We start from the raw sequence: 27,876 nt of genomic DNA on the forward strand, positions 1-27,876 counted from the left end.
AGCAACCAGAAAGTCTGATCAGATTGGTTGTGAATAAGCTGCGTTGATGGACAATCAATTACGAACGATTATAAAAACAGTCGTCCGGTTGGATTTTCGTTGAACCAAAATTTGGATGTTCTTGTTGGTTGTGATAGATGGAAAGCAAAGATTGGTTCGTTGATGGTGTAGTGAACGATTTCACTTCCAATCAGAATTTCGGATCGCTTGAATGGTTTTTCTCTAGAAATTGGATCGTTAGTGGGCACCTTTAGACAGATCCCTCTCTGATCAAATCTGATTTGTTGCCTGCCCGTAAATCTGCATACAGATTTCGAATACATTTCAGCATGACGTTTTAGAAATCGTCCTGCGCCGCCGCCAGGTGGGCTGCCCCCAAGTGTAATTGTCCCTCCCCTCTCCTCCGCTCTCCGTCACGCACGTGTACACTTGGAGGGACATTGGTCAGCGGGTTCGTCAGTCATTGTGATATCGAATGCTGTTACTGCCACGTGCCTGATCTAGCCCTTGCAACTAAGATTTTACACCATTCATGATCGATCAATTAGACCGATTTTGGGGGTTCCACGTTGGGGCACCAATTCTCAAATGATTAGATACATGTATTGCATTGGAAGGCTGTTTAGGCCGCAATATTGAGTAGTGTATGGGCACCCAAATACTATCTACCTATCTGCCATCCACCTATCTTATAGAGCTCTCAAAATGCTTTTATATATATGTCACCTAAAATGAACATTCATGATTACTTCAGCTGACAGAGAGGAGAGTGGGGAAGGTAGGCAGGTAGGTCGGTGGAGTCCCATTGCATGCTGCAGTGAAAACTACAGAAGAAGTCAGCTGAATATTATCCAAGTCGGTGGATCAGCAATGAGAGGGCACCTCTACACATGCTAGATTGTCCCGTGACACAATCGTTTCAGATGATGAACATTTTGTGTTTGAGTTCATTTCTCTGGGTTTCTTCTTGGAGATCTATACCTATACCTGGCTACCTATACTGGTATTACCTGTATCTGGCTACTTATACTGGGGGCAGCTATACCTGGCTACCTACACTGGGGGTACCCTTTACCTGGATACCTATAGTGGAGCACCTATACCTGGCTATCTATACTGGGGGCACATATTCCTGACTACCTATACTGGGGGCACATATTCCTGACTACCTATACTGGGGGCACCTTTACCTGGCTACCTATACTGGGAGCACCTCTACCTGGCTACCTATACTGGGGGTACCTATGCCTGGCTACCTACAGGTATACTGGGGGCACCTATACCTGGCTACCTATATTGGGGGTACATATGCCTGCCTGGCTACCTATACTGGGGGCACCTATACCTGGCTACCTATACTGGAGGCATCTATACCTGGCTACCTATACTGGGGGCATCTATACCTGGCTACCTATACTGGGGGCACATTTTCCTGGCTACCTATACTGGGGCCACCTATCGAAGCAGGTGGTTTTGGCACACGACGTTCAGTGCTGAAAGCCGGAAATAGGCGTGGCCATAGCACTAATTTTATACTGCACAGAGCGCATAAGGGTAAATCGGGGTTTCGGCTATCACCAGATCCCGAATTACATCTCCCCCCGAATTGCAACGACTCGGAGGGGGAACAGTATTTTACGCTGCCAGGGATTTGAGCAGCAGCAGGGTGAGCCATTGTCTGGCTATCTATACTGGGGGCACTTATACCTGGCTACCTATACTGGAGCACCTATTCCTGCCTATCTATACTGGAGCACCTATTCCTGGCTATCTATACTGGGGGTACTTATACCTGGCTACCTGTACTGCAGCACCTATTCCTGCCTATCTATACTGGGGGCACTTATACCTGGCTGCCTATACTGCAGCCCCTATTCCTGGCTATCTATACTGGGGGTATCTATGTCTGGCTACCTATACTGGGAGCACCTATTCCTGGCTACCTATACTGGGGGCACCTATACCTGGCTACCTATACTGGGGGCACCTATACCTGGCTATCTATACTGGGGGTATCTATATCTGGCTACCTGTACTGGGAGCACCTATTCCTGGCTATCTATACTGGGGGCATCTATATCTGGCTACCTGTACTGGAGCACCTATTCCTGGCTATCTATACTGGGGCACCTATACCTGGCTATCTATACTGGGGGCACCTCTACCTGGCTACCTACACATTTGTTATTAGTAGTGGGAGTCCAGGTGGGCATATGACCATGGGGGTGGGGGCAGCAAGTGAGGGGACTGGGGAGGGGTAGGTGTGAATGCTTCTCACTTTTCAGTGGTTTTTATTTTGTGGCTGGTGGGTTGATACATGTATCTATCTCTAGGTATGGAGAGAGAGAGAGAGGTATGTGGATGGCAGTGAGGGAGAGGTATATGAGCCCCTGTGGCTGGCAGTGAGGGAGAGGTATGTGTGCCCCTGTGGCTGGCAGTGAGGGGCACACTGGCACCTTCTCTAGGGGGTGGCTGTTGTTCACCATCTCCCCACATCACTCCCCTGCACAAGTTTCCCTCCCTGCAGACAGGCGCACCGCCCACTCCCAGCCTCGCCTCCGCCCGGCACGGAAAGGGTGGCGCCCCGCTGCCAGATGCAGCCCAGGTGGGAGCCGAGCCGGGGACCGCGCAGCGATTGGCGGGCGGGGCGTGACGTCACGCAGGCTTAGCGGCGGCCGGCGGAGGGTGCGGGGCAGTGTGCGCGCGGAGCTCGGGGCAGCGGGAGGTGCGGGATGCCCGGCCGCTGGAAGTGGCAGCAGTGGGCAGCATGAACTCCCGAGGAGGGGCGCTGTCCTCAGGGGACACAGGTGAGTGCTGGGGGGGAGGGGAGTGGGTGACCTACCTGCAGCTGACTGTCCAGATGTGGGGGCACTACAAGTGCCAGCATGTCATTCATTAGAATCTAGATGTGGAGGCACTACAAGTGCAAGCATGCCACACTGCCCATACTCATTTATTATCCATATGTGCGAGTACTACAAGTGCCAGCATGCCACACTGCCCATATACTCATGTATCATCCATATGTGGGGGCACTACAAGTGCCAGCATGCCACACTGCCCATATACTCATGTATCATCCATATGTGGGGGCACTACAAGCGCCAGCAACCCATTCATCATCATCCAGGTGTGGTGCACTACAAGTGCCAGCATGCCACACTGCCCATATACTCATGTATCATCCATATGTGGGGGCACTACAAGTGCCAGCAACCCATTCATCATCATCCAGGTGTGGTGCACTACAAGTGCCAGCATGCCACACTGCCCATATACTCATGTATCATCATCCATATGTGTGGTGCACTACAAGTGCCAGCATGCCATACTGCCCATACCCACCCATCAGTTACGACAGTAGAGAGATTTTTATAGTTATCTTTCTGTGCTCCTCTGTTTAGCGTACAACTGTCAGTTTGAAGCAAATGTTACTTAAAAAATTACAGTTTATATTTTAAGTACATGTTGAAAGCTGTTTGGGATTTATTCATCTGTCCTCTTTGAACTACGGCACAATTCAGGCAGCTTGGGTGTAAATTATCGAATCTGCTGGAAGTCGATCAGATGTATGGAGCTGTGTATCTGTAAAGTTCCCCACCATCTGGGTGATCGCAGCTGATTTTACTGTAACACAGAGAGGAGACAGGGGCACATACAGCAGGTGTAACTGACAGGCAACTGGCAGGGATAAAGATCGCACTGACACGCCATCATAACAATTTATAGTCATAAACGTTCATTATTGGCATTTGTCCAGCATCAGTCTGTACATTAACTATCTCATTACACAGACCCAACAGCATTCTATACATTAACTCTCATTACACAGACCCAACAGCATTCTATACATTAACTATATCAATACACAGACCCAACAGCATTCTGTACATTAACTCTCATTACACAGACCCAACAGCATTCTGTACATTAACTCTCATTACATAGACCCAACAGCATTCTATACATTAACTCCTATTACACAGATCCAACAGCATTCTATACATTAACTCTCATTACATACCCAACAGTATTCTATACATTAACTCTCATTTCACAGACCCAACAGCATTCTATACATTAACTCTCATTACACAGACCCAACAGCATTCTATACATTAACTCTCATTACACAGACCCAAAAGCATTCTATACATTAACTCTCATTACATAGACCCAAAAGCATTTTATACATTAACTCTCATTACATAGACCCAAAAGCATTCTATACATTAACTCTCATTACACACCCAACAGCATTCTATACATTAACTCTCATTACACACCCAACAGCATTCTATACATTAACTCTCATTCCACAGACCCAACAGCATTCTGTACATTAACTATATCAATACATAGACCCAACAGCATTCTGTACATTAACTCTTATTACACAGATCCAACAGCATTCTATACATTAACTGTCTCATTACACAAACCCAACAGCATTCTGTACATTAACTATCATTACATAGACCCAACAAACATAGTTCTATACATTGTCTATCCCATAACACAAATCCAACATCCTTCTATGTATTAGCTATATCAATACACAGATCTAACCTTGTTCTATACATTAACTATCGCATTTCATAAACCCAACAGCATTCTATACATTAACTCTCATTACACAGATCGAACAGCATTCTGTACATTAACTATATCAATACACAGATCCAACATTGTTCTATACATTAACTATCGCATTTCATAGACCCAACATTAATTTATACATTAACTATCTCATCACAGACCAAGCATCATTCTGTACACTAACTAATTACACAGACTCAACAGCATTCTATACTCTTTCTATTCCATAACAGAGATCCAGTAGCATTCTGTACATTAATTCCCTCATTACACAGACCTGACATAGTTCAATCCCATAACACAGAACTAGCAGCATTCTATACAATACCTGTCTCATTACACAGACCCCAACATCGTTCTGTACATCTTATATCCCATTATACAAACCCATCATCATTCTATACATTAACTATCCCATTTCATAGACATCAATTTATACATTAACTATCTCATCACAGACCAAGCATCATTCTGTACACTGACTATCTCATTACACAGATTCAACAGCATTCTATACAGTACATTATCTCTCCCATATCACAGATCTAACGTCTCATTACACAGACCCCCAACATCATTCTATACATTGTCAATCCCACATCACACATATCTGTGTGATATCATCAGTATAGTATGTGATCCTGATTGCTTCGGATGTGATAGTATTTGCCTATATCCTAACAGAACCTATCCTAAAATATAGGGGTCGCAAAGAGACTTCCTGTCTAATTGTGGGGACAACATTCCCCCACTGCTCACTTCAGGCAAACGTACCCTCAGCATAAGGTTATGCTACATTATTATGATATAGGACACCTGGAAATCATATAGGATAATTAGACAGGGTTAACAGGGATCCAGGATTGCTTCTTGGTGTACTGTGTGCAGGCAATGAAGGTATATGACAGGTTACCAGAATATATATATATATATATATATATACTCCCCATGAGTCATTATAGGTTTCTGGTCTCCATGTGGAATAGATAGATGGCAATTCTCAGTGTTTCTGTGCCATGAAGCTGAGTATCATTTCACCTGCCTGTCATATTTTCATGACATATCACTGCAATAACGACGAAAGGGTCGTGTAACTTTATTTTGTGCTGCAGGTTGACTATAAGTCCCAGCAATTCATTGCGGGTGGGTTGTAAAGGGTTAACAAGGTTCCTACACAATGTCATTATCTCCATACTCGTCTAGCGTGCGTATAGATCAGCACCTGACCCCAATCTGTGCCTGTTTTAGGATGTGTGGATTGGATGGGTTAACAGAGGTGCTGTCTTGCTGATATATATACGTATTTATCTTACGTCCAAACTTGTTTTGTTCTAAATCAACCCCTCTGATTTATTATAAATGGATTGGCAGCCTTAAAGGTAACCTAAAGTCAGAAGGATATAGAGGCAGCCATATTTATTTTCTTTTAAACAATGCACATTGCCTGGCTGTCCTGCTGATCCTCTGCCTGTAATACATTTAGCCATAGACCCTGAGCAAGCATGCAGATCAGGTGCTCTGACTGAAGTGTGACTGGATAAGCTACATGCTTGTTTCAGGTGTGTGATTCAGACACTACTGCAGGTAAAGAGATCAGCAGGAGAGCCAGGCAACTGGTATTGTGTAAAAGGAAATAAATATGGAAGCCTAGCTTTAAGTTCCCTTTAAATGTGTGCAGGTGACCCTAGGGGCGAGGGGACCTTGCTGTTCCCATGAGATATCAAAAAGCGAAGTGGGGGTTATTATTTGAGGGGTGATATTGGTAACAGGGGACTTCAAAGGGGGATACTGGTTGTTGCTTGGGGCCGCCAGAAAGGGGTCATTTTGGGGAGACATTGGTTGCTGGGCACTAAAGGGTGACTGGACCCTTCCCCCAGAAAGACCGCTATCATCGTTATTAAAAAAGAAATCTAATCTCTTGATTGAAAAATCTAATCTCTCTTGCAAAAAAAAAATCTAATGATAGGTACACATGATACAATTTTCTGACAGATTTACTGTCCGATCGATTATTTATGATCTCATTTTCCAATCCATTTTCCGATCAATTTTCAGTTCACTTCCACAGAATATCGATCGGTGCCTATTCATAATATAATCTCTCGAACAATCGTCTGTCTGATCGATTGGATCAGGTACTGTTTTTTTCGGATCCATCCCTCTAATTGCATCGGATTGCATGACATTTTTCTGCCCGCTAATGGGCCTGAACGATTGTCTCCGACCGATCGCCTGGTCCCCCAGGGAGATTGTACCGTTAATGGGCATCTTTATTCTATATCAGAGGGCGGTATAACATACAGACAGTGACCACTAACCTCTACCGATGCCCCTTACTTTGTGGCCTGCAAAAATTTCCTCCCACCCCCCCACAGAAGGTTTTAAGAATTTCCGTGGAAGTCCCCAGTTGGAAGTGAAAGGGTTATTCAGTTTTCCATTCCGCGATTTTAAGTAGCCTGTAAATTATTAAGGGCTTGTTCCATGATAAGGGGTCATTGCAGGTCTGCGAATCTGCGACCGGGTGGCTATTAGTGCCCCTTCTGGTGCTATTAAATCCCGATCGCAGCGACCTGCCCCGTGTCAGAGGTCTGCATTCCCCCTGTGCTGCTGACACAGAGAAGTTCCGCCGCGGCGAACCAGGAGACGCTCAGCGCCGGAGGAGGAGAGCGCGTATTTGGGGTATAGATCACAGGGGAACTGGATGCTAAATTTAGCCGTGGCCCACAGCTGAGCGGGGAGGGTGACAGAGACTAATAAGATGTTATTTAGCGCTGGAAGACACATGCAGGCATGCAGATTGCAGCCGCTCGGCGTGTAACCCTCCTCCCTGACATTTGTAATTGCATCGCCAACCGGCGGAGTAGCTGAGGCTCGATAGATTCGCAGCCCGCGGGGACGCAACGGGCGTAAAAATCCAGAGAACGATGAGATGTGGCAGCCGATTTACCAAAAAGACTGGAGCGAAATCGAAGCCAATTTGCCCGGAGCAACCAATGAGATTTCTCGATTCCTTTAATTGACTCGAGACCCGATTGGTTGCTTGGGGCAACGCAGTGCCACTTTTTACTCCCTGTCTTGATACATTAGCCCCTCTTGTGTCCCCCGGCGATGTCGGTCCCCCTTTGTCTGGTGGCCTCTATTACTTGCAGTCTGGTTTCCTGGTATAATATTCCGTTCTATGTGGGTGGCGGATTACAATTTTAAATTAAACAAAAAGCAAAAAAGAGAATTTGCATTAGATATAGAAGCTGCCATCTTTATTTCATTGAATGAAAAACAATAAAAAAGGACCATTTAGCGATGCTTTGTTCAGCCATTTGTCGTGTGTAGGGGCATCGTGTCTTCTGTTCCAACCAAAGCATGGGAGAAAAGCAGTGTCTGCATCTCACTGCTTTGTCCCTGAGTGATGCACGGAGCCTTCTGCCCCCCACTCACCCCCACACTCTCTCGGCTGAGCCCAGTGTACACGACTGTCGCTGGCTGTCAGATAATGTACAGTCTGTGCTTAGCTAAACTGCAGAGTCCGATAATCTATGCTTGAAATTTGTGCTGCCCTCCTCCTCTTGAAAATAGTCCCTTTGCCCTGCTTATCATCCCTGTGCAGATCATGACCAGCACTTCAGTACACATAGAATACAGGCTAACCATGAGTCAATTCTTACTGCGAACAATTGGATTGACAAGACAGTAGCTCAAAATGGGTCTGAAATCAGTCATTCAAGTATAATGACTGGGCAGTGTAGCGGTTATCACTCCTGCCTTGCAGCGCCGGGTCCCCGGTCCAAATCCCATCTGCACAGAGTTTGTATGTTCTCCCCATGTCTGCATGGGATGCCTCCGGGCATTCCGGTTTCCTCCCACATCCCAAAAGCATACAGATAAGTTAATTAGCTTCCCCCCAAATTAGCCCTAGACTACGATACATGCACTACACGATACCTACATAGACATAGGACTATGGTAGGGACTAGATTGTGAGCTCCTCTGAGGGACAGTTATCAGACAAGATGCTCTGTAAAATGTTGGCGCTAAATAAATACTTGGCTGGATAGTGTAATGTTTAAGGGCTCTTACACAGGAGACCTGGATTCAAATCTTCCTTTTCAGTAAGCCAGCACCTATTCAGTAAGGAGTTCTTGGACAAGACTCTCTAACACTGCAACTGCCTATAGAGCGACCCCTAGTGGCTGCAGCTCTGGCGCTTTGAGTCCGCCAGGAGAAAAGCGCAATATAAATGTTCTGTGTCTTGTCTAAATAATAATTAATAATGCATTATTGATCTGAGCCCAACTTTGAGACATTTTAACCACACTTTTGAGTATGGTGTGCTGTGCTTTCATGGTATATGTCATATTGGGCATGTAACATATTATATCAGGGCGTTGGTAACAAGGAAATAGCTGATTGTCAGTGACACCATTTACTAGTGTTTGTGGGGGTTTGCATTGAAAACATGTGTTTGACGTTGGCTCACAGAGCTGGTGGTCTTCCTCAGAAGGTCCGTGTGGGATAGACAGTATCTCATGGGCCAAGCAAGGCTCATGTTTTTTAGAAGTGACTTCTAAAGTTTGGGGGTCTTCTGCACCTCCAATATGTTAGTGACGGGCTATTTCTGGAGTCCAGTCTCTGGGGGAGGCTGGGTGGGGGGGCAGATGGTCTGGAGTCCAGTCTCTGGGGGAGGCTGGGTGGGGGGCAGATGGTCTGGAGTCCAGTCTCTGGGGGAGGCTGGGTGGGGGGCAGATGGTCTGGAGTCCAGTCTCTGGGGGAGGCTGGGTGGGGGGCAGATGGTCTGGAGTCCTGTCTCTGGGGGAGGCTGGGTGGGGGGCAGATGGTCTGGAGTCCAGTCTCTGGGGGAGGCTGGGTGGGGGGCAGATGGTCTGGAGTCCAGTCTCTGGGGGAGGCTGGGTGGGGGGCAGATGGTCTGGAGTCCAGTCTCTGGGGGAGGCTGGGTGGGGGGCAGATGGTCTGGAGTCCAGTCTCTGGGGGAGGCTGGGTGGGGGGCAGATGGTCTGGAGTCCAGTCTCTGGGGGAGGCTGGGTGGGAGGCAGATGGTCTGAAAACCAGTCTCTGGGGGAGGCTGCCGGGTGGGGGGCAGATGGTCTGGAGTCCAGTCTTTGGGGGAGGCTGGGTGGGGGGCAGATGGTCTGGAATCCAGTCTCTGGGGGAGGCTGGGTGGGGGGCAGATGGTCTGGAGTCTAGTCTTTGGGGGAGGCTGGGTGGGGGGGGGGAGACTGGAGAAGGAGGAGAATTCCCACAGGAGGAGTAGGAAAATCCCCACAGGGAGGGGAGGAGAATCCCCACAGGAGGAGTAGGAGACTCCCCACAGGGAGGGGAGGAGGATTCCCACAGGAAGACTAGGAGAATCCCCACTGGAGAAGGAGGACAATTCCCACAGGAAGGGGAGGAGAATCCCCACAGGAAGGGGAGGGGAATCCCCACAGGAGGAGTAGGAGAATCCCCACAGGAGGAGTAGGAGAATCCCCACAGGAGGAGTAGGAGAATCCCCACAGGAGGGGTAGGAGAATTCCCACAGGGAGGAGTAGGAGAATCCCCACAGGATAGGAGAATCCCCACAGGGAGGAGTAGGAGAATCCCCACAGGGAGGAGTAGGAGAATCCCCACAGGGAGGAGTAGGAGACTCCCCACAGGGAGGAGTAGGAGACTCCCCACAGGGAGCAGTAGGAGACTCCCCACAGGGAGGAGTAGGAGACTCCCCACAGGGAGGAGTAGGAGACTCCCCACAGGAGGAGTAGGAGAATCCCCACAGGAGGAGTAGGAGAATCCCCACAGGAGGAGTAGGAGAATCCCCACAGGAGGGGTAGGAGAATCCCCACAGGAGGGGTAGGAGAATTCCCACAGGGAGGGGTAGGAGAATTCCCACAGGGAGGGGTAGGAGAATCCCCACAGGGAGGGGTAGGAGAATCCCCACAGGGAGGGGTAGGAGAATCCCCACAGGGAGGGGTAGGAGAATCCCCACAGGGAGGAGTAGGAGAATCCCCACAGGGAGGAGTAGGAGAATCCCCACAGGAAGGAGTAGGAGAATCCCCACAGGGGAGGATAGGAGAATCCCCACAGGAAGGAGTAGGAGAATCCCCACAGGAAGGAGTAGGAGAATCCCCACAGGAAGGAGTAGGAGAATCCCCACAGGGAGGAGTAGGAGAATCCCCACAGGGGAGGATAGGAGAATTCCCACAGGGAGGAGTAGGAGAATCCCCACAGGGAGGATACAAGAATCCCCACAGGAGGGGTAGGAGAATCCCCACAGGAGGGGTAGGAGAATCCCCACAGGGAGGGAAGGAGAATCCCCACAGGGAGGGTAAGAGAATCCCCACAGGAAGGAGTAGGAGAATCCCCACAGGGAGGAGTAGGAGAATCCCCACAGGAAGGAGTAGGAGAATCCCCACAGGAAGAAGTAGGAGAATCCCCACAGGAAGGAGTAGGAGAATCCCCACAGGAAGGAGTAGGAGAATCCCCACAGGAAGGAGTAGGAGAATCCCCACAGGAAGGAGTAGGAGAATCCCCACAGGAAGGAGTAGGAGAATCCCCACAGGAAGGAGTAGGAGAATCCCCACAGGAAGGAGTAGGAGAATCCCCACAGGAAGGAGTAGGAGAATCCCCACAGGAAGGAGTAGGAGAATCCCCACAGGAAGGAGTAGGAGAATCCCCACAGGAAGGAGTAGGAGAATCCCCACAGGGAGGGGAGGAGAATCCCCACAGGAAGGGTTGGAGAATCCCCACAGGAAGGGTTGGAGAATCCCCACAGTAAGTGGAGGAGAATCCCCACAGGGCAGGAAGGAGAATCCCCACAGGGAGGATAGGAGTCTCCCCACAGGAGGGGAGGATTTCCCACAGGAGTAATAGGACAATCTCTACAGGGAGAGTAGAACAATCTCCACAGTGAGAGTAGGACAATCCTCACAGGGAAAGTAAAACAATCTCCACAGGGAGAGTCCCTGAGGAAGCTATTGTAGCGAAACCAGTGGGCCGGGCTGGATATTGGCAAGGCAGGAGTGTTTTTTGATTCATGCTTTTTTTTTTTTTTGCATGGTGTCCCTGTGATAAAGTATTTCTGTTACGCACTTAGAAGCTACATTCTTCCTTTCTTTTGGATGCGATGCAATATACAGTATATGATGATCTGAGGTCCATATATGAGATATCGTCTGGTGTCATTGAGAACTGGCTTATGACTGACGGGAGTTGGCTGTGCATTTACCCTAAACGTTCCACACACAAGTCTGGTGCAAAAGTTGAGGATGCAAGGACTGGGGAAGAGTCTGTGTGCATGGATAGGGAACTGGCTAATGGACAGAAAACAAAGAGTTGTGGTCAATGGATCATACTCAAAATGGGAGACTGTTAGCAGTGGGGTCCCACAGGGGTCTGTACTGGGTCCAGTGCTCTTCAATTAATTTATTAATGACCTAGTAGATGCAGTAGTGAGCAATGTTGCTATTTTTGCAGATGATAAAAAATTGTGCAGAATCATCAACTCTCAGGAAGATAGGGACATATTGCAACAGGATCTGGATAGGATGGCTATATGGGCACATACATGGCAGATGAAATTCAATGTTGACAAATGTAAAGTCATGCATTTTGGTCGTACCAATGGTCTAGCACCATACAAAATAAATGGGATACAGTTGGGAACATCAAACTTGGAGAAGGACTTAGGAGTACTCATCGACAACAAGTTAAATAATCGTACTCAATGCCAAGCAGCTGCAGCTAAAGCGAACAACATTTTGGGATGCATTAAAAGGGAAATAAAAACTCGAGATTCTAACATAATATTGCCCCTGTTTAACTCTCTAGTAAGGCCACATCTGGAATATGGAATTCAGTTCTGAGCACCACATTACAGGAAAGATATTGCAGTTTTAGAGCAGGTGCAGAGACGAGCAACAAAATTGATGCGTGGGATGGAAGGTCTCGCTTATCGAGAAAGGTTAGATAAACTGGGTTAATTTAGTCTAGAGAAAAGACGCCTTAGAGGGGATCTAATTAACATGTATAAATACATCAGAGGGCAATATAATAGCTTGGCGGATGAGCTTTTTGTCCCTAGGCCTTCTCAAAGGACTAGAGGACATGATCTGCGCATGGAGGAAAAACGTTTTAGCCATTTATTTAGGAAAGGGTTCTTTACAGTAAGAGTGATTAAGATGTGGAATGCATTGCCACAGGAAGTCGTTATGGCAAATTCTATACCGGCATTTAAAGGGGGCTTAGATGCTTTCCTTGTGTTGAAAGACATCCATGGCTACAATTACTAGGTAATGCCCAATGATGTTGATCCAGGGATTTTATCTGATTGCCATCTGGAGTCGGGAAGGAAATAAGACCATGCCTTGTAAGGGTTTTTTGCCTTCCTCTGGATCAGCGATATGTGAAGGAGAAGGCTGGTGTTGTGCCTTCCTCTGGATCAGCAGGGATATGTGAGGGAGAAGGCTGGTGTTGTGCCTTCCTCTGGATCAGCAGGGATATGTGAGGATGCAGGCTGGTGTTGTGCCTTCCTCTGGATCAGCAGGGATATGTGAGGGAGCAGGCTAGTGTTGTGCCTTCCTCTGGATCAGCAGGGATATGTGAGGATGCAGGCTGGTGTTGTGCCTTCCTCTGGATCAGCAGGGGTATGTGAGGGAGCAGGCTGGTGTTGTACCTTCCTCTGGATCAGCAGGGATATGTGAGGGTGCAGGCTGGTGGTGTGCCTTCCTCTGGATCAGCAGGGATATGTGAGGGAGCAGGCTAGTGTTGTGCCTTCCTCTGGATCAGCAGGGATATGTGAGGATGCAGGCTGGTGTTGTGCCTTCCTCTGGATCAGCAGGGGTATGTGAGGGAGCAGGCTGGTGTTGTACCTTCCTCTGGATCAGCAGGGATATGTGAGGGTGCAGGCTGGTGGTGTGCCTTCCTCTGGATCAGCAGGGATATGTGAGGGTGCAGGCTGGTGTTGTGCCTTCCTCTGGATCAGCAGGGATATGTGAGGGAACAGGCTGGTGTTGTGCCTTCCTCTGGATCAGCAGGGATATGTGAGGGAGCAGGCTGGTGTTGTGCCTTCCTCTGGATCAGCAGGGATATGTGAGGGAGCAGGCTGGTGTTGTGCCTTCCTTTGGATCAGCAGGGATATGTGAGGGAGCAGGCTGGTGTTGTGCCTTCCTCTGGATCAGCGGGGATATGTGAGGATGCAGGCTGGTGTTGTGCCTTCCTCTGGATCAGCAGGGATATGTGAGGGAGCAGGCTGGTGTTGTGCCTTCCTCTGGATCAGCAGGGATATGTGAGGGAGCAGGCTGGTGTTGTACCTTCCTCTGGATCAGCAGGGATATGTGAAGGAGCAGGCTGGTGTTGTGCCTTCCTCTGGATCAGCAGGGATATGTGAGGGTGCAGGCTGGTGTTGTACCTTCCTCTGGATCAGCAGGGATATGTGAGGGTGCAGGCTGGTGTTGTACCTTTCTCTGGATCAGCAGGGATATGTGAGGGTGCAGGCTGGTGTCGTGCCTTCCTCTGGATCAGCAGGGATATGTGAGGGTGCAGGCTGGTGTTGTGCCTTCCTCTGGATCAGCAGGGATATGTGAGGGTGCAGGCTGGTGTTGTCCCTTCCTCTGGATCAGCAGGGATATGTGAGGGTGCAGGCTGGTGTTGTGCCTTCCTCTGGATCAGCAGGGATATGTGAGGGAGCAAGCTGGTGTTGTACCTTCCTCTGGATCAGCAGGGATATGTGAGGGAGCAGGCTGGTGTTGTGCCTTCCTTTGGATCAGCAGGGATATGTGAGGGAGCAGGCTGGTGTTGTGCCTTCCTTTGGATCAGCAGGGATATGTGAGGGAGCAGGCTGGTGTTGTGCCTTCCTCTGGATCAGCAGGGATATGTGAGGGTGCAGGCTGGTGTTGTGCCTTCCTCTGGATCAGCAGGAATATGTGAGGGTGCAGGCTGGTGTTGTGCCTTCCTCTGGATCAGCAGGGATATGTGAGGGAGCAGGCTGGTGTTGTGCCTTCCTCTGGATCAGCAGGGATATGTGAGGGAGCAGGCTGGTGTTGTGCCTTCCTCTGGATCAGCAGGGATATGTGAGGGTGCAGGCTGGTGTTGTGCCTTCCTCTGGATCAGCAGGGATATGTGAGGGAGCAGGCTGGTGTTGTGCCTTCCTCTGGATCAGCAGGGATATGTGAGGGAGCAGGCTGGTGTTGTGCCTTCCTCTGGAGCAGCAGGGATATGTGAGGGTGCAGGCTGGTGTTGTACCTTCCTCTGGATCAGCAGGGATATGTGAGGGTGCAGGCTGGTGTTGTGTCTTCCTCTGGATCAGCAGGGATATGTGAGGGAGCAGGCTGGTGTTGTGCCTTCCTCTGGATCAGCAGGGATATGTGAGGGTGCAGGCTGGTGTTGTACCTTCCTCTGGATCAGCAGGGATATGTGAGGGTGCAGGCTGGTGTTGTGCCTTCCTCTGGATCAGCAGAGATATGTGAGGGAGCAGGCTGGTGTTGTATCTTCCTCTGGATCAGCAGGGATATGTAAGGGTGCAGGCTGGTGTTGTGCCTTCCTCTGGATCAGCAGGGATATGTGAGGGAGCAGGCTGGTGTTGTACCTTCCTCTGGATCAGCAGGGATATGTGAGGGAGCAGGCTGGTGTTGTGCCTTCCTCTGGATCAGCAGGGAAATGTGAGGGAGAAGGCTGGTGTTGTGCCTTCCTCTGGATCAGCAGGGATATGTGAGGGAGCAGGCTGGTGTTGTGCCTTCCTCTGGATCAGCAGGGATATGTGAGGGAGCAGGCTGGTGTTGTGCCTTCCTCTGGATCAGCGGGGATATGTGAGGATGCAGGCTGGTGTTGTGCCTTCCTCTGGATCAGCAGGGGTATGTGAGGGAGCAGGCTGGTGTTGTGCCTTCCTCTGGATCAGCAGGGATATGTGAGGGTGCAGGCTGGTGTTGTGCCTTCCTCTGGATCAGCAGGGATATGTAAGGGAGAAGGCTGGTGGTGTTGTGCCTTCCTCTGGATCAGCAGGGATATGTGAGGGTGCAGGCTGGTGTTGTGCCTTCCTCTGGATCAGCAGGGATATGTGAGGGAGCAGGCTGGTGTTGTACCTTCCTCTGGATCAGCAGGGATATGTGAGGGTGCAGGCTGGTGTTGTACCTTCCTCTGGATCAGCAGGGATATGTGAGGGTGCAGGCTGGTGTTGTGCCTTCCTCTGGATCAGCAGGGATATGTGAGGGTGCAGGCTGGTGTTGTACCTTCCTCTGGATCAGCAGGGATATGTGAGGGTGCAGGCTGGTGTTGTGCCTTCCTCTGGATCAGCAGGGATATGTGAGGGAGCAGGCTGGTGTTGTGCCTTCCTCTGGATCAGCAGGGATATGTGAGGGAGCAGGCTGGTGTTGTACTTTCCTCTGGATCAGCAGGGATATGTGAGGGTGCAGGCTGATGTTGTGTCTTCCTCTGGATCAGCAGGGATATGTGAGGGAGCAGGCTGGTGTTGTGCCTTCCTCTGGATCAGCAGGGATATGTGAGGGTGCAGGCTGGTGTTGTACCTTCCTCTGGATCAGCAGGGATATGTGAGGGTGCAGGCTGGTGTTGTGCCTTCCTCTGGATCTGTAGGGATATGTGAGGGAGCAGGCTGGTGTTGTGCCTTCCTCTGGATCAGCAGGGATATGTGAGAGTGCAGGCTGGTGTTGTGCCTTCCTCTGGATCTGTAGGGATATTTGAGGGAGCAGGCTGGTGTTGTGCCTTCCTCTGGATCAGCAGGGATATATAAGGGAGCAGGCTGGTGTTGTACCTTCCTCTGGATCAGCAGGGATATGTGAGGGTGCAGGCTGGTGTTGTGCCTTCCTCTGGATCAGCAGGGATATGTGAGGAAGCAGGCTGGTGTTGTCCCTTCCTCTGGATCTGTAGGGATATGTGAGGGAGCAGGCTGGTGTTGTGCCTTCCTCTGGATCTGTAGGGATAGGTGAGGGAGCAGGCTGGTGTTGTGCCTTCCTCTGGATCAGCAGGGATATGTGAGGGTGCAGGCTGGTGTTGTACCTTCCTCTGGATCAGCAGGGATATGTGAGGGTGCAGGCTGGTGTTGGGCCTTCCTCTGGATCAGCAGGGATATGTGAGGGTGCAGGCTGGTGTTGTGCCTTCCTCTGGATCAGCAGGGATATGTGAGGGTGCAGGCTGGTGTTGTGCCTTCCTCTGGATCAGCAGGGATATGTGAGGGAGCAGGCTGGTGTTGTGCCTTCCTCTGGATCAGCAGGGATATGTGAGGGTGCAGGCTGGGGTTGTACCTTCCTCTGGATCAGCAGGGATATGTGAGGGAGAAGGCTGGTGTTGTGCCTTCCTCTGGATCAGCAGGGATATGTGAGGGAGAAGGCTGGTGTTGTGCCTTCCTCTGGATCAGCAGGGATATGTGAGGGAGCAAGCTTTTGTTGTACCTTCCTCTGGATCAGCAGGGATATGTGAGGGAGCAGGCTGGTGTTGTACCTTCCTCTGGATCAGCAGGGATATGTGAGGGTGCAGGCTGGTGTTGTGCCTTCCTCTGGATCAGCAGGGATATGTGAGGGAGCAGGCTGGTGTTGTGCCTTCCTCTGGATCAGCAGGGATATGTGAGGGAGCAGGCTGGTGTTGTACTTTCCTCTGGATCAGCAGGGATATGTGAGGGTGCAGGCTGATGTTGTGTCTTCCTCTGGATCAGCAGGGATATGTGAGGGAGCAGGCTGGTGTTGTGCCTTCCTCTGGATCAGCAGGGATATGTGAGGGTGCAGGCTGGTGTTGTACCTTCCTCTGGATCAGCAGGGATATGTGAGGGTGCAGGCTGGTGTTGTGCCTTCCTCTGGATCTGTAGGGATATGTGAGGGAGCAGGCTGGTGTTGTGCCTTCCTCTGGATCAGCAGGGATATGTGAGAGTGCAGGCTGGTGTTGTGCCTTCCTCTGGATCTGTAGGGATATTTGAGGGAGCAGGCTGGTGTTGTGCCTTCCTCTGGATCAGCAGGGATATATAAGGGAGCAGGCTGGTGTTGTACCTTCCTCTGGATCAGCAGGGATATGTGAGGGTGCAGGCTGGTGTTGTGCCTTCCTCTGGATCAGCAGGGATATGTGAGGAAGCAGGCTGGTGTTGTCCCTTCCTCTGGATCTGTAGGGATATGTGAGGGAGCAGGCTGGTGTTGTGCCTTCCTCTGGATCTGTAGGGATAGGTGAGGGAGCAGGCTGGTGTTGTGCCTTCCTCTGGATCAGCAGGGATATGTGAGGGTGCAGGCTGGTGTTGTACCTTCCTCTGGATCAGCAGGGATATGTGAGGGTGCAGGCTGGTGTTGGGCCTTCCTCTGGATCAGCAGGGATATGTGAGGGTGCAGGCTGGTGTTGTGCCTTCCTCTGGATCAGCAGGGATATGTGAGGGTGCAGGCTGGTGTTGTGCCTTCCTCTGGATCAGCAGGGATATGTGAGGGAGCAGGCTGGTGTTGTGCCTTCCTCTGGATCAGCAGGGATATGTGAGGGTGCAGGCTGGTGTTGTGCCTTCCTCTGGATCAGCAGGGATATGTGAGGGAGCAGGCTGGTATTGTCCCTTCCTCTGGATCTGTAGGGATATGTGAGGGAGCAGGCTGGTGTTGTGCCTTCCTCTGGATCAGCAGGGATATGTGAGGGTGCAGGCTGGTGTTGTGCCTTCCTCTGGATCAGCAGGGATATGTGAGGGTGCAGGCTGGTGTTGTGCCTTCCTCTGGATCAGCAGGGATATGTGAGAGTGCAGGCTGGTGTTGTGCCTTCCTCTGGGTCAGCAAGGATATGTGAGGGTGCAGGCTGGTATTGTGCCTTCCTCTGGATCAGCAGGGATATGTGAGGCTGCAGGCTGGGGTTGTGCCTTCCTCTGGATCAGCAGGGATATGTGAGGGAGCAGGCTGGTGTTGTGCCTTCCTCTGGATCAGCAGGGATATGTGAGGCTGCAGGCTGGGGTTGTACCTTCCTCTGGATCAGCAGGGATATGTGAGGGAGAAGGCTGGTGTTGTGCCTTCCTCTGGATCAGCAGGGATATGTGAGGGAGAAGGCTGGTGTTGTGCCTTCCTCTGGATCAGCAGGGATATGTGAGGGAGCAAGCTTTTGTTGTACCTTCCTCTGGATCAGCAGGGATATGTGAGGGAGCAGGCTGGTGTTGTACCTTCCTCTGGATCAGCAGGGATATGTGAGGGTGCAGGCTGGTGTTGTGCCTTCCTCTGGATCAGCAGAGATATGTGAGGGAGCAGGCTGGTGGTGTGCCTTCCTCTGGATCAGCAGGGATATGTGAGGGAGCAGGCTGGTGTTGTGCCTTCCTCTGGATCAGCAGGGATATGTGAGGGAGCAGCCTGGTGGTGTTGTGCCTTCCTCTGGATCAGCAGGGATATGTGAGGGCGCAGGCTGGTGTTGTGCCTTCCTCAGGATCAGCAGGGATATGTGAGGGAGCAGGCTGGTGTTGTGCCTTCCTCTGGATCAGCAGGTGTATGTGAGGGTGCAGGCTGGTGTTGTGCCTTCCTCTGGATCAGCAGGGATATGTGAGGGTGCAGGCTGGTGTTGGGCCTTCCTCTGGATCAGCAGGGATATGTGAGGGTGCAGGCTGGTGTTGTGCCTTCCTCTGGATCAGCAGGGATATGTGAGGGAGCAGGCTGGTGGTGTGCCTTCCTCTGGATCAGCAGAGATATGTGAGGGAGCAGGCTGGTGTTGTGCCTTCCTCTGGATCAGCAGGGATATGTGAGGGAGCAGGCTGGTGTTGTGCCTTCCTCTGGATCAGCAGGGATATGTGAGGGTGCAGGCTGGTGTTGTGCCTTCCTCTGGATCTGTAGGGATATGTGAGGGAGCAGGCTGGTGTTGTGCCTTCCTCTGGATCAGCAGGGATATGTGAGGGTGCAGGCTGGTGGTGTGCCTTCCTCTGGATCAGCAGAGATATGTGAGGGAGCAGGCTGGTGTTGTGCCTTCCTCTGGATCAGCAGGGATATGTGAGGGAGCAGGCTGATGTTGTACCTTCCTCTGGATCAGCAGGGATATGTGAGGGAGCAGGCTGGTGTTGTGCCTTCCTCTGGATCAGCAGGGATATGTGAGGGAGCAGGCTGGTGTTGTGCCTTCCTCTGGATCAGCAGGGATATGTGAGGGAGCAGCCTGGTGGTGTTGTGCCTTCCTCTGGATCAGCAGGGATATGTGAGGGCGCAGGCTGGTGTTGTGCCTTCCTCAGGATCAGCAGGGATATGTGAGGGTGCAGGCTGGTGTTGTGCCTTCCTCTGGATCAGCAGGGATATGTGAGGGAGCAGGCTGGTGTTGTGCCTTCCTCTGGATCAGCAGGGATATGTGAGGGGGCAGGCTGGTGTTGTGCCTTCCTCTGGATCAGCAGGGATATGTGAGGGAGCAGGCTGGTGTTGTACCTTCCTCTGGATCAGCAGGGATATGTGAGGGAGCAGGCTGGTGTTGTGCCTTCCTCTGGATCAGCAGGGATATGTGAGGATGCAGGCTGGTGTTGTACCTTCCTCTGGATCAGCAGGGATATGTGAGGGAGCAGGCTGGTGTTGTGCCTTCCTCTGGATCAGCAGGGATATGTGAGGGAGCAGGCTGGTGCTGTGCCTTCCTCTGGATCAGCAGGGATATGTGAGGGAGCAGGCTGGTGTTGTGCCCTCCTCTGGATCTGCAGGGATATGTGAGGGAGCAGGCTGGTGTTGTGCCCTCCTCTGGATCAGCAGGGATATGTGAGGGAGCAGGCTGGTGTTGTGCCTTCCTCTGGATAAGCAGGGATATGTGAGGGAGTAGGCTGGTGTTGTGCCTTCCTCTGGATCAGCAGGGATATGTGAGGGAGCAGACTGGTGTTGTGCCTTCCTCTGGATCAGCAGGGATATGTGAGGGAGCAGGCTGGTGTTGTACCTTCCTCTGGATCAGCAGGGATATGTGAGGGAGCAGGCTGGTGTTGTGCCTTCCTCTGGATCAGCAGGGATATGTGAGGGAGCAGGCTGGTGTTGTACCTTCCTCTGGATCAGCAGGGATATGTGAGGGAGCAGGCTGATGTTGTGCCTTCCTCTGGATCCGCAGGGATATGTGAGGGTGCAGGCTGGTGTTGTACCTTCCTCTGGATCAGCAGGGATATGTGAGGGAGCAGGCTGATGTTGTACCTTCCTCTGGATCAGCAGGGATATGTGAGGGTGCAGGCTGGTGTTGTACCTTCCTCTGGATCAGCAGGGATATGTGAGGGAGCAGGCTTGTGCTGTACTTTGTTCTCTGGTTGAACTCGATGGATGGATGTCTTTCTTCAACCCAAGTAGCTATGTAACTATGTACCGTCTTTCCCCGAAAATAAGACAGTGTCTTATATTAATTTTTGCTCTAAAAGATGTGCTAGGGCTTATTTTCAGGGGATGTCTTATATTTCTATTAGGAAGTGTCTCTCAGCAGAACATTTCCTGTTCCTTTGTATTGTGATGTTCATGGATTTGAAGGTATGCTGCTGTACTGATCAGGCACCTGCCCTGTCCTCCCTACACAGCTGATAACCTTGCTGTGTGCTGGGATGATAGGACCGGTGCCTGATTGGCACTGCACCACTGTGTCCCCACTTACTGGCTGCCTCTTCCTCCTCTTTATCTTCCGCTAGGTCTTATTTTCAGGTTAGGTCTTATTTTCAGGGAAAGAGGGTAATGATTGACACCTTATAACCTGGGTCTGGCAGGCTTTCGGTAAGCCCTTTCTTTGCTTTATGGTGAAAGGTGAGGGTGGATTGCGTATTGGTGAGACGATTTAGCGCTGAAGTTTTGGTAAAGGATACATTTTGAAGTCTATCTGAGGAGTGAACTTTAGCAGCAGAAAAGGCATTTATGGAATATAGCTTTGCACAGATATCTAGTGGCAACCTAAATGGAAGTGGTGGTGTCGGTGGTGGGAAGCCAAGTACAATGGACAAGTTACAGAAATCTGCTAAGTTCATGGTAGACATTGGGGATGATGCCTCGCAGTACAAAGACTCTAAACGAGACTCGAGGGCAATACTGGATGGTAACTAAAGGTCCATACACACATCCATTTTTTATCTGCAGATGACTGGCCAATTTTAACCACATTCATGAAGTATAAGAGCATACCTACACAATCTGTTTATAGTGCATGGATAAGAGTAGGTTCACACTTGTTTTAAAAACGTATCTGTGGCTCTGTTTTTTGGCCCGGATCAAAAACAGAGACACGGATACCAATGCTAAAAATAGCATCCTTCTTCACTTATAAAAAACGGATCCGTCTGCGTTCAGGGGGGTCCGTTTTAAAAACCTGAACGGACGGTCCGGATTTGCAGCATTTTCCCGGACTGTTATCGCTCCCGCCTACATGGGTAGTGAAGGGCAATATAAAAACGGATCCCCCTCTTCGCAGGCAGTTTTGGACACAGAAACGGATCCGTTTCTGTGTTACTGCCTGTGGGTGTGGAGGGGGCTGCCATGGTGGAGGGGAAACAGCCAGGACAGGGGTGACAGTGGTCAGCGGGGTCTCCCCTTTCCCCTCACCTGGATTCCCCCGTCCCCGCTCCCCCTCCAGCTATTTGTGCAAAATCTGTGAATATGTAAAGTATGTGGGGGACGAGGAGCTTACCTTCTCTCCACTTCCTCTGCTCGCCACGTCCGAAGTGTAGAGGGCGACATTGCAGGAAGTCAAGCGGTGAGCGGTGGAACGCAAGGAGAGAAGGTACGCTTCTCCGCTCACCGCATACTTTACATTGTAACAAGTTGTGCACAAATAGCTGGAGGGGAGCGGGGACGGGTGACCCAGGTGAGGGAGGGGGGGGGGGGGGCAACCCCCCTCCCTGCCGACTGCTGTCATCCTCGTCCTAGCTGCTTCCCCTCCAGTTCAGTGCCCCCCCCCCCCCCCCCCCGGATCTGATCTGTCACGGACCAGTGTGGACCTGGCGTATGGCCATCTGGGGATTGGTTGGTGGGGGTTACAAGTGAGGGGTGGAGTCTAGTGTGAAGCACTGTGGTAGAGCAGATCCAGTTTGGAAATGTGGCCAAGTGGAGCTCGCTCCCTCCTCTTGGGTTGTTTTGATTGGTGGCACGCTTTTTGAAGTTGTTCAGGTTTTATTCTAGAGGTCACTATCAGTGTTTGAGGATTCGCCCCAATGCAGACTTCTCCGCGTCAATCTGAGTTTGGTGGTGAAGAGTGTTGCTTTGGTGGCATTCGGCTGTCCTCAAGTCGGTGTTCTGGTGGCCGTTTAGCAGGCCATTGCCAGGTATCCATGGTGACCTCCTTAGTATTGAGGGTACAAAGAGGGAAAGAAACATCCGGGCACCTTCCGTCCGTAAATTTATTGTGCAATGTTCACATTCATTAGGGTTACATACCACAGGTGCATTCCACGGGTGGTCAATATGGTGGCTGTGAGGTGGAGGTGGGGATGCCGGGCATCAGTTGGGGCTTGCTTGAGCAAGCCTCAACTGATGCCCAGCATCCCCACCTCCACCTCACAGCCACCATATTGACCACCCGTGGAATGCACCTGTGGTATGTAACCCTAATGAATGTGAACATTGCACAATAAATTTACGGACGGAAGGTGCCCGGATGTTTATTTCCCTCTTTGTACCCTCAGTTGTGATACCTGTCATTTCCGCCATGCTGTTCCGCAGTGCACACGTCTGAGCAAGCCATACACAAGGAGTTACTGGAAGGAAGGTGAGAGGAACAACTGTTTGCCTGTCATTTTTGCCACTGACATCTGTACATCACATGGTAGGGAGTGCCACTCACAAAACGCTGTGTCTACATGCCAGACCTCCTTAGTATTACATGGTGCTTGTTTGGCTGGATGGTGTAATGGTTAAGGGCTCTGCCTCTGACACAGGAGACCAGGGTTCGAATCTCAGCTCTGCCAGTTCAGTAAGCCAGCACCTATTCAGCAGGAGACCTTAGGCAAGTCTCCCTAACACTGCTACTGCCTATAGAGCGCGTCCTAGTGGCTTCAGCTCTGGCGCTTTGAGTCCACCAGGAGAAAAGCGCTATATAAGTGTTTGTCTTTGTCTCTTTGTCTTTATAATGTTTATAGACTTTTTTTGTTAAGTTTCTTAATAAAGGGCTGATTTGGCCTGAAATTTCATCCAATCAAGCAGTCTGTGTTTTTTTTAAGTTAAAAGTTAGTGAGTTCTCTCTGGTACAAATAAATTGCCAATACTCTTTTCATGCTTTATGGTGGCCACTAATGATCCAATCTTTTTCATCCAATCTTACCAAATCTATGTAGTATACGGGTAAACTGAGTGAATATACTGAATGGATACTTCAGGCAGTTACCTTATATTACATAGAAATGGTAAGATTGGATGAAAAAGATTGGATCATTAGTGGCCACCTTTAGCTGGACCTTTAATGAATTCTTCCTGCTTCTCACCTGTTGTACTAACTCTCCCTTGGTTGCAAGTCAGCAGAGAGATCGAAACATGGATTCTTTATTTTTCTGGACAAGTCTTGAGTAACCCGAGTCCCAGATGGAAGCAAGACATTTTGACGCCTGTGGCAAATGGACTATTTAGGCATATCGGCTATTGGGCGCCAAAAGCAGAAATGTGGGTGCCTGATAAGTATCAGGCGCCGGGCCAGTCCAACAAAAATGTTTTTGTTTTGAGAATTATCACTTTGAAAATTATCGTTTTGAAATTTGTTTTGAGAATCCATCATTTTGTAAATTATCGTTTAGAAATTTGTTTATTGGTTTTTCAATTTACGTTATATGCGGCAAAGGAAAGGGCGCGGGTTTAAGGTTAGGCATCAGAAAGAGTGGTCTTATGGTTAGATGTCAGGAGGGGGGGCCCTAGGGTTAGGTGTCAGGAAGGGGGGTCTTTGGGAAGAGGAGTTTGAGGACCCTTTCACACCAAGGTGGTGCAGTATCTATACCGCATCCCACCGCCGTGCAATAAAAGTCTATGGAGACTTTAATACTGGGACGTTATGGTGCGACGGAAGTGACGTTTTTGCTGCATCCCTGACGCAGGTCAAGAACTACGTTAATGCCGTGGCGTTGCGGCGATCTGCGTCGGCCCGGAAGTCATGTTAGTCTGTAGCGACGTGTAGACTTTTTAAAAAGCACAGAAGCAATAGCGCGGTGTTCCCTGAGGACCTGTTTTTGATGGTGCGATGCGGTGTCAGACGCGACACACCGCATCACTGACGCTGGTTTCTGGTGTGAAACCAGTCTCAGGGTTAGGCATCAGGAAGGGGGGTTTTAGGGTTACGCATCAGGAAGGGGGGTTTAGGGTTACGCATCAGGAAGGGGGGTTTAGGATTAGGCGTCAGGAAGGGGGTGTTTGGATTAGGCGTCAGGAAGGGGGTTTTAGGGTAAGGCATCAGGAAGGGGGTTTTAGGGTTATGCATCAGGAAGGGGGTTTTAGGGTTATGCATCAGGAAGGGGGTTTTAGGGTAAGGCATCAGGAAGGGGGTTTTAGGGTAAGGCATCAGGAAGGGGGTTTTAGGGTAAGGCATCAGGAAGGGGGTTTTAGGGTTACGCATCAGGAAGGGGGTTTTAGGGTAAGGCATCAGGAAGGGGGTTTTAGGGTAAGGCATCAGGAAGGGGGTTTTAGGGTAAGGCATCAGGAAGAGGGGTCTTAGGGTTACGCATCAGGAAGGGGGTTTTAGGGTAAGCAAGGCATCAGGAAGGGAGTTTTAGGGTTAGGCGTCAGGAAGGGGGGTTTTAGGGTTATCGGGGGGGGGGGGGGGTGTTTGTGTGAGAGTAGGGTTAGGTTTAGTCATAGTAAAATATTGATAATATATACCAGTGGTTTACTATTGTCATTACTACTGTAAATCATGTGGTGCCCAACATACAACGGTATTTATCATTTATACTTTTTTCAGCTTCACCCCATGCCCTTTCAATACCGATTTCTTACCATATGTATTAGTCTAACAGAGATATTCCTGAAAAAAATGATTAAAACATTGGCATATACACTATTTAGCAATTTTGACTTCACCTCATGCGATTTTAATACTAATCGATATTTTGACATTTTGGCTTAACCCTTCGCCCTTTTTCCCTGGCGCTCTTATTTAATGTATGCATCCCAGATACCCGGGGAACTGCTGTATGTGTACACCCCTCTGCACGCACCCTCAGCTCTGCAAACAAAGCTAACCTGATCTTTCTCAGGGTTTGCTCAGTATGGCTGAGTTGTGGAAATTCAATAACTTATTCTTATTATAAATTCCTTCCATGAACCTCTCCATCCCTCACAGTCTGCAGTGTCTATTTATAAGGTCCTGCCTGACCTAATTCTTGTAAGAATGTTCTCTCAGTGGAGCAAGTCTGAGGAACACCCTCAAGATTTACCTCTGACTGTTCTGTGCTGCATCTGCTCTCATTTCCTGTAAGCTCATTTTCATAATTGCCTCCAGAACACGGTCTGCTCTCCTCGAGCTCTGCGCTGATTTTATAATGGGATGATTTGAAACAGAAGCATTAAACGGGGAGGAGGACCAGGGAATTTGGAGAACTGGAGAAGACTAAGGGCCCGCCCAGCTGAAGTGCTGCTCAGGTCTGCGAAAGTTATTTAACAGAGATAAGAGTATTCAGTAACTTATTTTTCCCTCCCAAATATGCCCTATTAACCTCATGAGAAGTTCAGCAGTAGAAAAACTTTTTAAAACTTGCAGTTGAATGTGCAAAGCTTTATCTGAAAAAAGGAATAATTATTCTGAGCTTGCAGACTCCGCTCGATAGACAAGAGAGAGGGAGGAGACTTCGGAAGACGAGGGAGAGGGAGGAGACTTTAGAAGATGAGGCAGGGGGAGGAGACTTCGGAAGACGAGGGAGGGGGAGGAGACTTGGAACAACTTGCAGCAGTGAGGTATGCGGAAGGAAATAATAGTCAACGGGTTGGAGAATCCAGCCTGTCCTACTGAGTGTTGCTTCTGAGCAGGACTGGGAATGCTATCACACAGGGGTCAGGAACCTTTTTGGCTAGGAGAGCCGGGCCATAAACGCCACATATTTTAAAATGTACATTAGGTTTTAAACTGGGACAGTGCGCATGCGCAGCAGAGGGCTCATGTCCCTGTTGCCATGGTGATGTGTATACAGTTGATCCTCTGGGCAGTGGAAGTGTCAGACACGTCTTCAGCTTCTCTTGGGTTTCAGCAACATCAGCAATTTCCCTGAGAGCCAGACAGGAGAAATACAGACTAACAGCTTGTACAATTAGCTAGCTGACTTGGGGGTTGTTTTACTTTATAGGATGAGATCCCCGCACTTTGGACCAACAGGCTGCTTGTCAAATGACAGACAGCCTATTGGGCCAATCAAAGTGCGTGGATCTCGTCCTACAATGTCACTGGACCTGATATGATCCAGGGTGGGAGAATTGGAGCAGCTGTTCGTTTTAGGGGGGGCCCAGGGCCCAGCCCCCCCCCCCCTAAAACGAACAGCTGCTCCAATTCTCCCACCCTGGATCATATCAGGTCCAGTGACATTGTAGGACGAGATCCACGCACTTTGATTGGCCCAATAGTTAGTAGTGCATGCTACAGCAGTAGTGTGCCTACTCTGAAAATGTTACTTGTGCTGCCACACTACGCTGTGCTGCTTGTGCAGTGTAGCTCAGTGAATCAACCCTGCTGATTTGTCTGTGAGAGCCACTGATTTGTCTTGAAAGAGCCACATCTGGCTCCCGAGCCATAAGTTCCCTACCCCTGCTATAACAGATGCAGATATCAGACATCATTACATTCCACAAATGATTAAAAATAAAAAAGATCAAAAAAAGTTTTTTTTTCTTGTGCAAGAAATATGGTTGAATTTCTGGTTTGTTTTTTTTCGCGATAAGTCAATTGAAAGTATTGGTGGGAAATTTGAGTTGATATCTCAGAAAAATGAATGGTGATTGTCAATATACAGATTTGTAGACCTGAGTTTTCGTTCGTTGTTTCATAATTGGGGAGGAATAGCCAACCGCAGTCAGATGAAAAATTGATTGTAATTTTTGAATAAAAATAAATGTAAAAAAACTATATGGTGTATGTCTACCTTTAGGGCTAGTATGTTGTCATATACACCGTCATATTGATGTCCTCTGGGGAAAGGGGGCTTTTTTCGATCATCCACCTACCATCAGATGGGGATCAACTTTTTGTCCACCGAACTACTTTAACTCCCTTCTCTGTGGCCTACACGCTAACCGACTGGCCCAGCTACTGTCCCTCATGAACTCTGCTGCATGACTCATCCATCTCTCCTCTGTAGTCTTCCATTGGTGACAATAAGGCCCCTTTTACACTTTACACACTTTTTTGGGGGTTGCGTTATCCTTTCTGCACGCAGGGTAACACAACAGCAAAGAAAGTGTATGGGGC

General features: G+C 49.7%; 1 protein-coding gene across 2 annotated transcripts in view; it reads left to right on the forward strand.

Annotated features, from left to right (window-relative positions):
* The window catches only part of CHRM4 (cholinergic receptor muscarinic 4), a 445,775-nt gene that overhangs the window by 290,323 nt on the left and 127,576 nt on the right, over positions 1–27,876 (forward strand). Inside the window, exon 1 of one of the 2 annotated variants that reach the window (XM_068259689.1) lies at positions 2,712–2,807. The exons of the other annotated variant lie outside the window; for it this stretch is intronic. Within the exon in view, the coding sequence (XP_068115790.1) occupies positions 2,768–2,807 (40 nt within the window). The 5' untranslated portion in view covers positions 2,712–2,767. Of the gene's footprint in view, positions 1–2,711; positions 2,808–27,876 lie in introns of those variants that run through there. 2 annotated transcript variants of the gene reach the window in all.

The sequence above is a fragment of the Hyperolius riggenbachi genome, chromosome 11 (genome assembly GCF_040937935.1).
Source record: "Hyperolius riggenbachi isolate aHypRig1 chromosome 11, aHypRig1.pri, whole genome shotgun sequence".
Classification (NCBI taxonomy): domain Eukaryota; kingdom Metazoa; phylum Chordata; class Amphibia; order Anura; family Hyperoliidae; genus Hyperolius; species Hyperolius riggenbachi.